The 18,414-nt window shown below is 46.4% G+C and overlaps 1 protein-coding gene across 1 annotated transcript in view; it reads left to right on the forward strand.

Annotated features, from left to right (window-relative positions):
* Window positions 1-18,414, forward strand: part of HERC2 (HECT and RLD domain containing E3 ubiquitin protein ligase 2) — a 3,346,202-nt gene that overhangs the window by 1,153,612 nt on the left and 2,174,176 nt on the right. The window contains 2 exon segments of the mRNA XM_033948978.1: window positions 289-480; window positions 14,407-14,594. Of these exon segments, the coding sequence (XP_033804869.1) occupies window positions 289-480; window positions 14,407-14,594 (380 nt within the window).

The following is an 18,414-nucleotide window of genomic DNA, read 5'->3' on the forward strand; positions in this document are numbered from 1 at the left end:
AGAGCATTCCTTCTGCAAAGGCTTGCGGCCATGGGGAGATTACCTGTTTGTCCAGAATGACACACCTATCTACTGGAAAATATATTAGCAAGGTAAGAATCTAATCTCTTTTCCCTCCATTTTTTCTTGCCCTACACCACTGTCTCTCACTTGCAAAGTGCTGTGAGACCTGTTAAGCAGAACAGTGAAATTGTTAATCTTTGAGTAAACTACATCAGAAGACATTTTATATGTGTGTATAATTTAAAATCGATCAATTTTTTAAAATATATTCTAATCTCTAACTAGGTATTCAACCTGTTCCTTTGCAAACAATTACCAATGAGAATTCTGCAGGACCAAGCCTGGGTACCATTCCACAAGCACGTTTCCTGATGGTAATGCTGAATATGCTGACCCTACAACATGGAGCAAACAGTTTGAATCTTCTTCTTAATTCTGGAATGCTAGCGCTGACCCAAACTATCCTGCGACTAATAGGTAGACAAATTTTTGTCAACATTTAAAAAAAATTTTTAGACGGAAAGTAACTTTGTATGAACAGTGCAGTTTTTAGGGTTACAGCTATGCTTGATGTACACTAGTTGAAAATAGCTTGACATAGTACCAGTATGTGCATGCTTCAAAGAATCTTACACGATATTGGAGGAAAATTAAATATATTGAATGTAAGGATTGGTGGTGTGTGCTTCTATTTGGTGAATGGGTATCAAATGACTTTTGCTTGGAAGATTCTTGAATTTTTACTATGCAGGAGGGAAACTGTTCATATTTGCCTTTCTTTGGTTCTTTCTGTCTCTGTTTGCTCTCATAATTCTTGATTCTGATACATAAACATAAGAGGCTGTACTGTACTTAAATATCCTCTAGGCACAAACTGTTGCAGAAGGATTTAAATCACATCTTTCAACTCCTCCTCCTTTACCAGTGGAGTATAGTACCACCTTCAGTTTTTCCTTCTACAAGCAAACTGAGAAGGTGTTTTCTGATCTGCTCCATTTGGTTTATATTATTCTGGAATATTTTTTTTATCCATTTTGGAAGGCTTTGGTATTTAGAGGTCCCCAATTTGGGGCAGCTCCGCCTGGGAGAGGTCTCAGATTCCTCATGGATGGTCTGCTGCTCACAGGGCTACCCCAGATGTAACTGTTAAGCTAGCCTGCTTGGTGCATTTTGGAAGCTCGGGGACCTTTCCCCTGGGAGCTAGCTTGTCTTCTGATTTATCAGAGATTTGATCATAGACTGTGGTGGACCGTATGTGAGTCTCTTTGGGCTTCAGGGAGCTGGCTGCATTTTTTACTCTCCCCATTGCAGTGCAAATATTTGTGGGGGTTGAGGTCTCTTTCATGTCCAGTCCGAATGACAGCTCAAAGATCTCCAGTTTGGATCCATTCTGGAAAGGGTTTGAGAAAGAAAATCTCCTTTCAGTCAGGCATCAGCAGCACAGCATAGTGAGTATATTCCATTATTCTGTATAGGGAAAATCGAAGGGGGGGGGTGTCAAAAAATTAGATTTTTGAGGCTTTCTGGGGCCAGAGTTAGGATCCCCTACCTCCAAAACCTCTTGCCCTGAGTTTTTTTAAACTTTAGGGGAGCCCCCAAGGCCCATTTATGGCACAAATTTGCTGACGGCAGCCATCTTAAATTTTAAACAATCTTTTTTTTCTAAAGCCTCCATCTGTCTCAAAACTGCTTGATTTGGCTCAGAATCGATTGGGATGGATGCTGTTCTACCCCCATATCATGCCAGTTTTGTGGTGTGGAACCGCCAGGGGTCTGGGTGGCAGCAAAGAAATCCCTTCTGGAGCCCCTTAATAGCAAGTCCACAAAATGCAAGTGTCTAGACGTGGCGTAGCCCAAGATAATTGAAACCCAGTGATATCATGCACAATAACTTTTTCAAAAGATGTAGTTATACGGTTGAAAAATTGTATGCGCAGAGACCCGAAGACTAGTTGGGGGAACATCCCCATTTACTAGGTCTTACCAGTGGCGTACCTAGCATATGTGACACCAGGGGCCCATCATTTTTTGGCACCCCCTCCCACCCATCTGTACGAAAAACATGATTGTTGACAAGAATGGCCACCCCACATTTACGAGCTGTAAAAGAAGCATGCCCCACCTAATCCCTCCTGAGCTTAGCATGTTCACTGGGAATCAAGTGGGTCTCTTGTAGAAATGCTATGTCAGTACGTTCCCTCTTAAGTTATGCCAAGATTTTAGTTCGTTTGACAGGTGAGTGGATTCCATCTACATTTAAAGATGTGGCATTCGAGGAGGTCACGTGGTGTCATGAGCGCGTGAAGACGTCTCCTCGCTCGCTCCGGGGCTGCCCTGCCGACTTTTCGCCGAAAACGGACATTTGAACCCCCCTCGTTGCGCGCCCGCCACAGATTGGGCCAGCGCTAGTGCATGGAAAAGTATTTGACACGGTCCCGGGATCTAATGCAGGCAAAATCGGCGCGCAAAGACCGAGATCGGGTGCGGCCTGGTGACCCCAAGATGGTGGCGAGCCCCGCGGCGGCGGTATCGAGCCTTACAGAAGCCGCGTTGGGCGATATAAAGGAGGCCCTTGCCCAGGTCTTGGGCCCGAAATTGGAGGTGTTAACGGCGCAGATAGCTAACATCGAGACGCTACTGGAAACAGCGTCGGCTCGTACAACAGAGCTGGAGCAGCGGGTTTCCTCCTTGGAGGACGCAGGTAACGCCCAGAATACTGACCTCCTTGCATTGCAGGCGCAGGTTCGAGCCCAAGCTGACAAGTTGGACGACCTGGAGAACCGGTCCCGTCGCTCGAACCTGCGCCTGATGGGTGTCCCGGAAACGCTCTCTGATCGTTCGCTGCCGGAATTGCTGGAGGGTGGCTGCAAGAGGAGCTCCCGATTTCTTCTGCTGCGGGGCCTGTGCGCATTGAAAGAGCGCATCGTTTGGGCTCTTGCCCTGGCCTGGAAGCCAGACCACGTGTGGTCATATTAAAGCTCCTGAACTTCAGACACAAAGTGGAGATACTACAACAGTACAGAACCAAGAAAGACACTTTGAAATATGATGGCTCACCGATTCGCATTAGCCAAGATTACTCCATGGCCCTGCAGGAGAGGAGGAAACCTTTCTATCCACTGTGTGCACAGCTATCGGAGCTCAAGCAAAGATTTCAATTCAACTACCCAGCTATATTGAGGATCCAGCGAAATGGGATCTGGAAATCCTTCCATGCACCGGATGAGGCGGCTGCATTTATCAAGCTTCTTGGTAACCCAGAACTGGGAGCAGACTGATTGAACTGACATTATTCATGCCATGTGGTTTGTCTGTGATGTTTACTAGTTTTGGTTAATTAAAAGGGGGACCTGGTTTTTTGGGGCCCTCAGGGGCGCACATTCTGATGGGGCGGGGCGGGGCGGCCCTGGACGGGGCATCTCTGGTGACCTCCTAGCTCCCACATGTGGGGGAAGATTGGGGCTGTTGGGGGGATTTGGGATGAGGGGGGGTCCCAATGTTATTAGTTTACTTTGTTTTTCTTTTTCAGGGTTGTCGTGGGTCATTTTTCTTTCAGATTGGTGAGACTGTATGCCTGGCGTGTGTGTGTGAGTCTTGGGGTGGGGCTGGGCGCCCTAGGACTCCATTTACTGAACCCTTTGCTAGCTGTGGTGAGTCCGGTGCTGGCCGCTGATGGGTGACCGGAAGTTGCGTATACTTTCCTGGAATGTATCGGGCATTACTTCCCCTGCCAAGCGTACAAAACTTTTGTCTCAACTGAAACATCACTCGGCAGACATAGCTTGCCTGCAAGAGACCAGACTTACAGATGTAGAACACCAGAAATTGCGCCGGGGTTGGGTTGGAGACTTGCATTACGCCTCTTCCCCTGGGAAAAGGGCGGGGGTGGCGATTTTATTTAGGAGGGGTTTGCAGTGTGCAGTCCAGGTCCTGAGGCGTGACTCGCAGGATCGTTACCTTTTGGTGAGGGTGGTGGGACCTGGGTGGCCCTTTCGGCTTTTGGTGGGATATAGCCCTAACAAATATCAACATTCCTTTTTTCAAAACCTGGTTAATATTTGCTTGAAAGACTCGGACTGTCCCCTGATAGTAGTGGGTGATTTGAATCAGGTGATGGACCCGGGCGTGGATCGCTCTGGAGGTTCAGGGACGCCGTCTGGGAGGCAGACCAGGGGAATCCCTTATCTCTGTCGGGCTCTGGGACTGGTGGATCCTTGGCGGTTGCTTCACCCCACGGAGAGAGATTACACTCACCAGTCCAGAGCCCACGGTTCTTTTTCCAGGATTGATTATAAGCTTTTATCTGAGAAGCTGTTTGCTCGAGTTTCGGAGGCTACCATTGGTCCCCTTGAGGTGTCAGATCACCATATGATCTGGCTTGATGTTGCAGTGGGGGGCCCTGTGAACTCGGGGATGGGTTGGAGATTTCCTGCGTACCTGCATGAAGACCTTCATTTTCGGGAATTTCTAATGCACAAATGGGAGGATTATTGCTCTTTCAATGCGCAACACATAGAACAACCTATTCTATTTTGGGATACTGCTAAAGCGGTGATGCGTGGAGATATTATAGCTTACGTTGCCTCTAGGACCAGACGAATTGCACATCGCATAATACAACTTGAGCGTCATTCGCAGCAGTTGAAACGTGACCTGCTGAATTCCCCGTCGGTGGCCACTAATGACATGTATAAAACGGTCTTGGCTGAGTTGAATTCCCTTATACATGAACGCACAAAGAAACTGTTGTTTTATAGAAAGTTTCGATTCTATAAGCATGGAAACAAGGCGGGGAAGTTGCTCGCATCTGTAACTAAGAGCTGGTCGGGTTCTCGATATATTCCTATGATCCGAGATACCTCGGGGAACATATTGACCTCGGCAGAGGCAATTGCAGATTGCTTTAAAAATTATTTTGAGGCCTTTTATGCTTCCCCGGGTCCCTATATGGGCCCCGATGTGTGTGATTACTTAGAGGATGCGGGGATGTCTAAATTATCGCCAGCTCAGAAATCTCGATTAGATAGGCCCTTACACACACAAGAAGTGTTGCGAGCCATACAAACGTTGAAGACTTGCACGGCTCCGGGACCGGATGGCTATTCTCCGGAGTTCTATAAGATCTTATCATCGGTCCTGGGGGAGCCCCTGCTGAATTATTATTCGGCAGTTCGCGACTGCGGTGCATTTCCCTGCTATGCGAATGACGCTCTCATCACATTGATTCCAAAGCCATCTAAACCGCCCACCGAGATCGAATCCTACCGGCCGATTTCGCTCCTGAACGTTGACATAAAAATTTTAGCTCGAGTGCTGGCAGATAGGTTAGCACCTTTGTTGCCTTCCATCATAGTGCCTGAGCAGGTGGGTTTTGTCCGGGAGCGGCACTCGGTTTTGAATGTTCGGAGAGTATTGATGGCGTTCTCGCGGGCACAACATACCCAATGTCCGGGTTTGCTAGTTGGATTGGGCGCGGCAAAGGCCTTTGACAAGGTTCAGTGGCAGTATCTATTTCAAGTATTACAGTATATCGGACTTCCGGACAGTTACTTGGCATTGCTCCGACCGCTCTACTCAGATCCCACGGCCTCGATAATGGTTAATGGGGTACGTTCCAATGGTTTCCTCGTGGGTAGGGGGACACGACAGGGATGTCCGCTCTCTCCGCTGCTTTTCTTGTTGTATTTGGACCCTTTGTTGCGTACTCTCCAGAGAGATGATGAGATTGTAGGGTTGTCTGAGGGTTCTGCCCAGCTGCGGGTGTTGGCATTTGCGGATGACCTTTTACTCACTCTGGGGGACCCTCACCGATCCCTATCTCGTGCATTGGACATTCTAGACGAATTTCACCTTTACTCTGGCTTGACCCTTAACAAGCAGAAATCCCTGGCATTGCCAACCTCAGAGGCAGTACGTCAGGGTTGGCTGGGGGACTTTCCATTACAATGGGCTTCTTCTTCCTTGCGTTACTTGGGGGTGGTTATACCTCGGGACCTGGATAGGCTGTACACTGCGAACATCTTACTTCTGCTCCGTCGTACGGAGTCTACTCTTTCTAACTGGAGGCAATTTCCCTTGTCCCTTTCGGGCCGTATTGCCCTCTACAACATGATGATCCTACCCCAATGGCTTTATGTCTTACAGATGCTCCCCGTCATGCTTTCCCCCGCTCATGTATCTCAACACAATTCCCACCTTAATGCGTATCTCTGGCAGGGGAAGCGGGCTAGGATTTCTCTATTTAAGTTGATGTTACCTCGTAGGAAGGGGGGGTTGGGTCTCCTGAGTGTTTCTAGATTTAACCTTGCTTGCCAGCTAAGACATATCCATGATTGGTTTTGTGCTACTACCTATTTTTATCTACCGGAGATAGAATGTTATTGCTTTCAACCATACCATTTTAGTTACTTATTACATGCTCTCCACTTGCCGGATTTGCCACAGCTTACCTCTCATCCACTTCTGCCGGCCATGCGCAGGGCTTGGAAATCCCTATGCAGACTGTTGAAGATCAATTCCAGGGTGACGTCTTGCTTGCCCATTGCTGGCAATGGTGATTTTTCACCTGGCTTGGATTCTGGATCGTTTCGCCGATGGACTTCAGTGGGGCTTCAGTACATCTCACAGGCCGTACAACACACGGGACTTCCTATCTCCTTCACAGACCTAACCACACAGTTCCACTTCACCGCAGCTGATTGGTTTGCATACAGACAATTGCAGCATTATTTGCGGAACCTGACACCGGTGGTGCTGTGTGAGGAGAACTACACTAAACTACACGAAGTTCTTGGGCTGACAGCACAGGACCTGATACCCCTGAAAATGTATCATGGGTTGCTTCTGGACTGCTTGGGAGATATTGATTTTCCGACCTTGGCCGGGAAATGGACGATGGATTTGCAGGTGCCTATCACTGCCGACATGATTCGAAAGGGACTTTGCTTGGGGACTGCCCTGCGCCTATCTTCCATGGAGTGGGAACGCAATTATAAATTTCTCTTGCGAGCTTTTTATCCCCCCAAGAGAGCTCATGTGATGGGGATTAGTGCGGAGCATGGCTGTGGTAAATGCGAACAACCCATGGCATCTTTTGGACATATGTTTTGGACCTGCCCATTGGTGTCTGCCTTTTGGTTGCAATTGGTATCTGCTGTGGCCCAGCTATGGGGGTGCTCCTGGAGACTCCACCCGAGTTTCCTCATTACTCTACAGATTCGTTTTCACCCGCCCAAGCCAGGCTGTTCGGCCTTTCTCAAGAGGACTATTCTGCTGGGGAGGAAGTGTGTTCTGTTGCAGTGGCTTTCTTCTCAACCCCCGACTATTCAACAGTGGAGAGCATTAATGCTGCAGCAAATGTTGCTGGAGCGCAGAGACATTGTGGACATGTCAGCCAAGACAGGCAGACTTTTTCGTCAATGTTGGTATTCTTTTAGTTTGACCTTTACTTCTTATGTTCGTAGACAACTCTGGGATGCTTGAGATGTTTTTTGTTTGTTTCTTATATTGGTTCTAGTTGCTGCTGCCTGGGTGGGGTGGGAGGGGGGATGGGGGGGGATTGGGAACTGTGGAGGAAAAAGTTTTGATTTTCTGTATACTGCTTTTCCATTCTTGTTCAATAAACATATTTACACATAAAGATGTGGCATTCATTTGCTTCATGTCATTATATCAAATACAAAGAAGTAAAGCTGACAATAAACAATAGCATGTAGTGGAGGAGGCCGTCCCAGCCAATGCCCCCTCCAACTCACAAATAGAAGCTGCCCACAACCTAAAACGGAAAGAAAAATAAACCATCATCCAGCCATACACACATCTCATCCACATCCCACACATACAGCCAATTGTTCCCCAATACCCCACATCCAGGGAAGGGTGGGAGGGGGGAGTTATTTCTGTCCTAATTTGATCTTTTTTTTTTTTTGGTTTGAAACGTTTTATTAAGAAACAAACAGTCAGACAATAGTAATACAACCAAACAATATCCAAGGACATAGCAAAAATGGTACATAATGCAATGCAAAAAGGCCAGGAAGGGCAGAGGAGAGAAGAACAGAAACATCCAGGCACTCAGATGGAACGGCAAGCCCCAGAACCCACAGAACAACCATGGATAAGAACCAAGAAAAAACCAACAATCTGGCCGCGTACCTCTTCCATTTGCCTCAGAGAAAAGAACTCCCCCCCCCCCAACTAATCCAAACAGAAACCCCCCCCCACACTACCCTCCCACCCCCCACCTCCCAGCGACAGGGGAAAGAAATAAAGAAAGATAGAAAGAAAGACAGAAAGAAGAATGAAAAAAGCGAGAAGGAAGAAAAAGGAGAAGAAAGGAAATAGAAGAGAAAAGGAAGAAGATAGCAGCATCAGAGAGAAGCAGCAAGCGCAACAAGAACCTGCTCCCAGAGAGACCTATACAGCAGGATCTGCCCCTCCGGCTGCCCCTTCACACCCCTCAACTCCCAATGGGCCACCTCTCTCAATGCCTGGTGCCACCCCACTAATATCGGGGGTTCCACATCTATCCACTTGTGAAGGACCCCCCCGTTTGGCGACAAGGAGAGCAACATACACAAAGCGCCACTGAGCAGTAGTGAAACCCTGATCCAAAAACTCCACCTCATGGCCCAAAACCAAAATGCGATAAGACCACTGGACTGGCACCCCCAAGACCTGAACAAGAAAATCCAAAACCCCATTCCAGGAAGCACTCAAGGACGGACATTCAATGAGCATATGCAATAGAGTCCCCAACCCACACGCACATTTCGTGCAATCCGCCGAATCCCACAGACCCGCCTGTAGACCCCGGAGCCAAGTAAAAAAGGTATGATGAAGCAATTTAAACTGAAGTTCCTGCAGCTGTGCACTGCGAACCACCGAGGTGACGTTGGAGAAACATGCTTGAAGCTCCCCTGAAGTTTCCTCCTCCCCCAAGTCTCCAGACCATTTAGCGGCCAGTCTGGGCAACAAAGTATTTGCCCTCTCCGCCCGTGCAGTCCGATACCAAAAAGATAAAGAATTGAGAGCAGGAGGAAGTGACAGGAATATCTGGTCCACCCGTAGAAAAGAGCCACCCCCCGGGTGATGACGAAGGCTAGCCATATAAAAATGCCGCAACTGGAGGTAAGCGAAAAAAGGCATACGCGGCAGGACCCATTGAGTACGAAGGGCATCATAGGAGGGAAAAACAAAAGGAGCAGAGCTCAACGCAGACACATGACCCAAGCAGAAACAGGAGCCGAAGCGCACCCCACTCCCCCCGGGGATCCCACACCTGGGGGAAAGTCAAGACTGTGATTGATCTTCTGAAGAGCCCAATTGCCCTGACCCCGACCAATCCGATGTCTCCACCACTGTAACGCCTTACAGAGGGGAAGTAGCCAAACCAATGCAAGACCCAAGCGAGGGCGCCTCCACCGGGGACAAGTCAAACAGGCAAACGCTCTATGGGGCGCCGTCCAAGAGTCGAACAACCCCCCTGGGGCAAAGCGAGGAACAGCAGTAAAGAGCTCATGAACCCATCTCATCAGGGCAGCAACATTGTACAAACGCAGATCTGGCAAAGCCAGCCCCCCCCCCCCCCCTTCCCGACTCTGAGTAAGCGTCCGCCAGCAAATTCTGGCCCTCCGATTATGCCAAATAAAAGAACCAATAGTAGACCGGTAAAAACGTTCATCCACTGCCTTAATCCAAAGAGGGAGCATTTGCAATGGATAGAGGAGTTTGGGGAGCAGCACCATCTTCACCAGAGCAATTCTGCCACACATAGAAAGAGGCAGCTCACCCCATCACACACAAGAGTCCTGCAAAGTTTTCAAGCGGTCAGAGATATTTCGGCGATACACAGTTGACCAGTCCGCACTAAGAAAAATTCCCAAATATTTAAGTTCCCCAACTGCCCAACGGAATGGAAAACTAAGATCAGAGCGCGAGGCACACGGGGAAGAAACTGGTAAGGCCTCTGACTTACTGAAATTAATACAAAGACCCGAAAACGCCCCAAACTGCCCAATAAGGGTAGTCAAACAGGGAATCGATTCCCGCACCCTACTCACAAACAGCAATATATCGTCCGCAAAGAGAGAGATCTTGCACTCCTCGGCGCCCACCCAGATACCTGAGACATCCGGACAAGTCCTAATCTTTTGGGCAAGAGGTTCTAGGGATAAAATAAACAAAAGTGGAGATAATGGGCAACCCTGCCGCGTACCCCTATACAACAAGAAGGACTGCGTACGACACTTATTGATAAGCAGTTGGGCCGTAGGAGATGTATAGAGATGAATTATCCACTGATGAAAGGGCCCAGAGATACCGAATTGCTGCACGACCCAGAAAAGATAAGGCCAAGTCACCTTATCGAAAGCCTTCTCCGCGTCCAAGCTAGCCAATAGATCATCACCCGCTCGAGTTCTACCCCCCCCCCCCCAAGGGCCACCAAAATATTGGCAGAGGCAAAACGGCCCGGGACAAAGCCAACCTGATCAGCATGAATCAAGTGAGGGATCACCTGAGCCAACCGGCGCGCCAAAATCGCTGTAAGGAGCTTCATGTCCTGATTCAAAAGGGATATGGGCCGATAGGAGCCCACCAGCTCTGGATCCTTTCCAGGCTTCGGTAAGACCACCACATGGGCATGGCTCTGAATAGGGAGAACACACCCCGTACTCTGCATGTCGGCGTACAGGGCCGCCAATGCCGGCCCCACTTTAAGTTTCAGTATTTTATAAAATTCTGGCTCCATACCATCCGGTCCAGGAGCCTTCGCCAATTTCAACGTCCCCACCGCTTTAGTAATCTCATCACACGAAATAGGGGCATTTAACAGGCTTAACTGCTGTTCCGACACTCGAGGTAACACGAGATCCCGAAAAAAAGAGTCATGCGCCTCCAAATCATAAGGGCCCGGCCCATAGAGATCCTGGAAAAAATGGACAAATTGATCTTGGATCTCAGCCTCCCCTGTGTAGACAGTATTGACACTCGCCCTAATGCGAGAGATACGAGTGGCCTTACGAAATGGGCGCACCAAATTGGCCAATAATTTGCCCGCCTTATTTCCCCTGATTCTATCTTGCACCATACACAGTGAGCGATTGAGACATGCGCAGAGCCATGACAGTAGTGACAGGAGAAGCAGCCTCCTGTCACTGCTGTCAGGGCTTCTGCCATTGTTTTTTTGTTCTATTTTTATGGTACAGATATTTTGCATATATTACACACACAAAATATCTGCCCAATAAAAAAAAAGCCTTCCAACAAAGCGCCCCTCCCTCTCTCCCTGAACCAAAAAAATTGCAGGTGGGATGCCTACTCCCTCCTGCCACCAGACGCTCCCCCCAACAACCCCCAACGTGCTGAACCTAAGTATGGCAGGAGGGATGCCCACTCCCTTCTGCCATTGCCCCCTCCCCCAGTACCTTTAAGTCGGGAGCAGGAGGGGTGCTCAGTCAGTCCCTCCTGCTCCTCTGCCAGCCACTGTCAGCAATGTGAGTCTTAGGCCCTGATTGGCTCAGGTGCCTCTATCTCCTCCCTTGGGGGGGGAGGGACCTGAGGTGCCTGAGCCAATCAGGGACTCCCTTCGGGAGGATGCAGTGGCGTACCGCGGGGTGGGGGGGCGGTCTGCCCCAAGTGCACGTCCCAAGGGGGTGCACAGCTGGCCACCCACTGAGGAATAGGCTGCCGCCGGGGAAAGGCTTCCACTGCCATCGGGAACAAGCCAGCCGAGTTCTCCCTTCTTTTCTTCCCTGCAGGGCCGACCAACTCTCGCCGCCCGACGTCAATTCTGACGTTGGAGAGGACGTTCTGGGCCAGCCAATCGCTGCCTGGCTGGCCCGGAACATCCTCTCCGACTTTAGAATTGACGTCGGGCAGGAAAGAGTTGGTCAGCCCCGCGGGGAAAAGAAGCAGGGCAAACTCGGAGCCAGCCTATTCCCCAGCGGCGGTGGCAGCATTTTCCCAATGGAGGTGACATAGGGGAGGGGAGGGAGAAAGAAAGAAACGGGAGGGGGGATAGGGAGCCAAAAAGAAAGGGGGCAGGGTGAAACAAAGAAAAGAAAAAAAATGAGGCACTGAGAGAGAGAGAGAAAGAAAGAGGGCATGGAGAGAGAAAGAAAGAAGGGGGCAGGATGAAAGAAAGAAAAAAGTTGGGGGAGGGAATGAGGTCTGGACAAGAGGAAGCATACAGGAGGCTGAAAGAAGAGAAGAAATATTGGATGCACAGTCAGAAGAATAAAGTGCAACCAGAGACTGATGAAATTACCAAACAAAGGTAGGAAAAATGATTTTATTTTAAATTTAGTGATCAAAATGTGTCCGTTTTGAGAATTTATATATGCTGTCTATATTTTGCACTATGGCCCCCTTTTACTAAACCGCAATAGCGATTTTTAGCGCAGGGAGCCTATGAGCGTTGAGAGCAGTGTGGGGCATTCAGCGCAGCTCCCTGCGCTAAAAACTGCTATCGCGGTTTAGTAAAAAGGGAGGGGGTATATTTGTCTATTTTTGTATAGTTGTTACTGAGGTGACATTGCATAAAGTCATCTGCCTTGATCTCTTTGAAAATCCGCGGAAGATAAATGATAATTAACATTTTCTCTGCGTACAGTGTGCTTTGTGTTTTTAAAATTTTATTGTTGGTAGATCATTTTGACTTGGCCACGAAGGTAAGGGGGAGGGAGGGGAGCTGCTGAAAGACATCTAGTAATCCTTGCAGGCTTGACTGTGCAGGGAATTATTTTTGTAAAATCATGTTTTGTTATGTGACTGGCATTATTTAGATGATTATTTAATTTCTATGAATGTTTAGAATGAAAATAATATAAAATTACTTGCTTGTTTTTATGTGCGTGTGCTGAAAGAAAGTGGAGAGAGAAAATGATATAAAATTACTTGCTTGTTTTTATGTGCGTGCGTTGAAGGAAAGTGGAGAGAGAGTGGGCTGAGGACGCTGAAGGGAAATGGGGAAGAGAGTTTGGAAAGAAGACGCTGATTTATAAATTGACAATTGTACAGAATATTGTTTCTTTTTATACTTTAATATAATAAGTTCAATATAAAACAATTCAAGGCTTGTGTGGATGGAATCAGGTGGTTTGCAGGGATGGGGACCGAGCTTACGGGGATTAGTCCAATAAAATGTTTTTTTCTTATTTCTCATTATTTGTTTTATTTTTATTTGTTAATTGTAAAGTGGTGATTGTTATGTATCAGTTTTTTCAAATTTACATCTACTGTCTTTATATTTGCACAGTATTAGAGGACATGTATTACTGTTTTTGTGTTGCATTGTATGCTGCAAAGTCTGGTTTCTGGCGGTTCAGTTTAACTTTTGTCTACATATTTCTATTTTTAGTTTGTGATTATTCCATATTGGGCGAGGGTGTATCTGTCTGTGTGTATGAAAGGGACATGGCTTTCTGATAGCATCGACTGTACAGGATCAATTGACTGTACAGGATCTGGCTTGTTTAGTTTTACAATGTATGTGTTGATGTTCTAGTGCTCACTGCAGTGTTTAAGATGCTGCCTTTTCGTAGGTACACTCTTGTTGTGCAATATGTGGATTGTTACTAAAAATCATATTTTTCATATAGATGGGGGGGTGTCAAAAAATGAAGGGCCCCGGGTGTCACATATTCTAGGTACGCCACTGGGAGGATGCAAAATAGCCAAGCAAATGTAGGTGAATTAATTTCTTGGGTATTTTGCATGGGGTTTTGCACATTTGCATGGTCAGATTGGAAAATGGGCGATTGAGGGGAAAACATGCGGTGGGCCATTTTGTGAATCAGGTCATTTAGCAGCGATCATTGCTAAACCTGAGAAAGCAGGTTTAGCAATGATCGCTGACTCTAGTGAATCTGGGCCATAGTGTTTGAATATTTTTACTGCTGTAATTGTCTTTTGCCTATGTTTCTTTGAAAAGGCAGAAAATAATTTTAATTCCAAAGCAAAACAGTAAAACATGAATAGGATTAGATTCAGTAAATGATGCTCAGAATTTGGTGCTGAATAATATTCTATAAGTGGCTCTCTGGAATGAGTACTATTTACAGAATAGAGCATAGCACTTGGATTCTTGATCAGTTGTGAGCGTGACAATTTACACCAGCTGAAACCAGTTGTAAATCTTTGTGTGCAAGTTAGGCAAGATGCTCATGTAAATCAAAATTGTTACCGATTAATGCCAATACTGTAATTTGTTGTTAGCACCCATTTATTGTTAATTAACAGCTCGTAATTCAAGTTGCATGTACAACTTAGGCATATGCCCAAATCAGGACATGCAGTTTTGGGCGCCATATATAGAATGTGGGGGATAATGTGAATTTAGATTATCTGTCTTTCTTTTTAACTATGTGTTACATATAAATTTTCTTATCTCTTTTGGAGTAGGTCCTAGTTCTGATAACTATGAAGATGATATAAATGCATCTGTCCTTGGAGCCTCTGCAACTGTTCTAGAAGTATCAAGGAAAGAAACAACTCAAATACAGCTGCCTATTTCTGGACCAGAGTTGGCTGCTTTGATGAAAATTGGTACACGAGTAATGCGAGGAGTAGATTGGAAATGGGGAGATCAGGTACAACAAAGAGAAGAGACTTCATTCTTTTTTTTTTTTTTACCTTGCATGAATTATTTCAGATTTACTGCCTGCCATACATGGTCAAACCAAAGGTGTATCTCAGTATCCTGCTTCTAATAGTTTCAAAGCCAAATCAGAAGTATATGGCAGAATCCCCAGAAGAAGCTAGATTTTATGATACCTACACCCCATGCATAATCAGTGGCTTTCCTTGGTCCACCTTAATAATTAATGGTTTATAGATTTTACCCCCAGGAATTTGTCCAAACATTTTTTTTTGTCTGCTAATTTGGAGAAAATGAATGGTCTTCACACCTCACAACATAGCTTCAGGGCCATGTACAGCACTTAATCACAACTATTGGAACTTACCTCTGAAGTAAAACTTAAGCAAAGGCATCCAGACTCCAGTTTGATGCAGTACTACTACTATTAACTACCATACATAGTAACATAGTAGATGACGGCAGATAAAGACCCGAATGGTCCATCCAGTCTGCCCAACCTGATTCAATTTAAAATTTTTTTTTTTTTTTTTTTTTCTTCTTAGCTATTTCTGGGCGAGAATCCAAAGCTTTACCCGGTACTGTGCTTGGGTTCCAACTGCCGAAATCTCTGTTAAGACTTACTCCAGCCCATCTACACCCTCCCAGCCATTGAAGCCCTCCCCTGCCCATCCTCCTCCAAACGGCCATACACAGACACAGACCGTACAAGTCTGCCCAGTAACTGGCCTAGTTCAATCTTTAATGTTATTTTCTGATTCTAAATCTTCTGTGTTCATCCCACGCTTCTTTGAACTCAGTCACAGTTTTACTCTCCACCACCTCTCTTGGGAGCGCATTCCAGGCATCCACCACCCTCTCCGTAAAGTAGAATTTCCTAACATTGCCCCTGAATCTACCACCCCTCAACCTCAAATTATGTCCTCTGGTTTTACCATTTTCCTTTCTCTGGAGAAGATTTTGTTCTACGTTAATACCCTTTAAGTATTTGAACGTCTGAATCATATCTCCCCTGTCTCTCCTTTCCTCTAGGGTATACATATTCAGGGCTTCCAGTCTCTCCTCATATGTCTTCTGGTGCAAGCCTCCTATCATTTTCGTCGCCCTCCTCTGGACCGCCTCAAGTCTTCTTACGTCTTTCGCCAGATACGGTCTCCAAAACTGAACACAATACTCCAAGTGGGGCCTCACCAATGACCTGTACAGGGGCATCAACACCTTCTTCCTTCTACTGACTACGCCTCTCTTTATACAGCCCAGAATCCTTCTGGCAGCAGCCACTGCTTTGTCACACTGTTTTTTCGCCTTTAGATCTTCGGACACTATCACCCCAAGGTCCCTCTCCCCGTCCGTGCATATCAGCTTCTCTCCTCCCAGCATATACGGTTCCTTCCTATTATTAATCCCCAAATGCATTACTCTGCATTTCTTTGCATTGAATTTTAGTTGCCAGGCATTAGACCATTCCTCTAACTTTTGCAGATCCTTTTTCATATTTTCCACTCCCTCTTCGGTGTCTACTCTGTTACAAATCTTAGTGTCATCTGCAAAAAGGCACACTTTTCCTTCTAACCCTTCAGCAATGTCACTTACATACATATTGAACAGGATTGGCCCCAGCACCGAACCCTGAGGGACTCCACTAGTCACCTTTCCTTCCTTCGAGCGACTTCCATTAACCACCACCCTCTGGTGTCTGTCCGACAGCCAGTTTCTGACCCAGTTCACCACTTTGGGTCCTAACTTCAGCCCTTCAAGTTTGTTCAACAGCCTCCTATGAGGAACTGTATCAAAGGCTTTGCTGAAATCCAAATAAATTACATCTAGCATATGTCCTCGATCCAGCTCTCTGGTCACCCAATCAAAAAATTCAATCAGGTTCGTTTGGCACGATTTACCTTTTGTAAAGCCATGTTGCCTCGGATCCTGTAACCCATTAGTTTCAAGGAAATACACTATCCTTTCTTTCAGCAACACTTCCATTATTTTTCCAACAACTGAAGTGAGGCTCACCGGCCTGTAGTTTCCTGCTTCATCCCTGTGACCACTTTTATGAATAGGGACCACATCCGCTCTCCTCCAATCCCCAGGAATCACTCCCGTCTCCAGAGATTTGTTGAACAAGTCTTTAATAGGACTCGCCAGAACCTCTCTGAGTTCCCTTAGTATCCTGGGATGGATCCCGTCTGGTCCCATCGCTTTGTCCACCTTCAGTTTTTCAAGTTGCTCATAAACACCTTCCTCCGTGAACGGCGCAGAATCTACTCCATTTTCTCGTGTAACTTTGCCGGACAATCTCGGTCCTTCTCCAGGATTTTCTTCTGTGAACACAGAACAGAAGTATTTGTTTAGCACATTTGCTTTCTCCTCATCACTCTCCACATATTTGTTCCCAGCATCTTTTAGCCTAGCAATTCCATTTTTTATCTTCCTCCTTTCACTAATATATCTGAAAAAATTTTTATCTCCCTTTTTTACATTTTTAGCCATTTGTTCTTCCGCCTGTGCCTTCGCCATACGTATCTCTCTCTTGGCTTCTTTCAGTTTCACCCTGTAGTCCTTTCTGCTCTCCTCTTCTTGGGTTTTTTTATATTTCATGAACGCCAACTCTTTCGCCTTTATTTTCTCAGCCACTAGGTTGGAGAACCATATCGGCTTCCTTTTTCTTTTGTTTTTATTGATTTTCTTCACATAAAGGTCCGTAGCCATTTTTATCGCTCCTTTCAGCTTAGACCACTGTCTTTCCACTTCTCTTATGTCCTCCCATCCTAACAGCTCTTTCTTCAGGTACTTTCCCATTGCATTAAAGTCCGTACGTTTGAAATCTAGGACTTTAAGTATCGTGCGGCTGCTCTCCACTTTAGCCGTTATATCAAACCAAACCGTTTGATGATCGCTACTACCCAAGTGAGCACCCACTCGAACATTAGAGATACTCTCTCCATTTGTGAGGACCAGATCCAATATCGCTTTTTCCCTTGTGGGTTCCGTCACCATTTGTCTGAGCAGAGCCTCTTGAAAGGCATCCACAATCTCCCTACTTCTTTCCGATTCCGCAGACGGAACATTCCAGTCCGCATCCGGCAGGTTGAAATCTCCCAACAGCAGAACCTCCTCTTTCCTTCCAAACTTTTGGATATCCACAATCAGATCCTTATCAATTTGCTGCGATTGAGTCGGAGGTCTGTAGACTACACCCACGTAGATAGAAGTTCCATCTTCTCTTTTCAGAGCAATCCATATCGCTTCTTCCTCTCCCCAGGTCCCTTGCATTTCGGTCGCTTGGATATTGATCTTTACATAGAGAGCTACTCCTCCACCTTTATGACCATCTCTGTCCTTCCTAAAAAGATTATATCCCGGTATGTTTGCATCCCATCCATGTGATTCACTGAACCATGTCTCTGTGATAGCAACAATATCTAGATCTGCCTCTAATATCAGGGCTTGCAGATCATGAACTTTGTTGCTTAGACTGCGAGCATTTGTGGTCATCGCTTTTCAGCTATTTTTCAGCGATAATCTCCTTTTTCGTATGGATTTTTGTGTCGTTTCACTTTCCATTGCAATACTAAGAAATGAGTTGCTGATATTGCTTATGTTGCAGCCTTTACTACTATCACATCTTTTCTTTTGCCGGGGGTGGTCTCTATAATTGTCCTTCGTACATACACCACCCCCACCTTCTAGTTTAAATGCCTGGAAAAATATTGTCTAAATTTCTCTGCAAGGTTTCTTTTTCCTGCTGTAGTAATATGTAGCCCATCAGTGCAATATAGCTTCTTGTCCTTCCATGTATTTCCCCATCCTCC

The sequence above is a fragment of the Geotrypetes seraphini genome, chromosome 6 (assembly GCF_902459505.1).
Source record: "Geotrypetes seraphini chromosome 6, aGeoSer1.1, whole genome shotgun sequence".
NCBI lineage: Eukaryota > Metazoa > Chordata > Amphibia > Gymnophiona > Dermophiidae > Geotrypetes > Geotrypetes seraphini.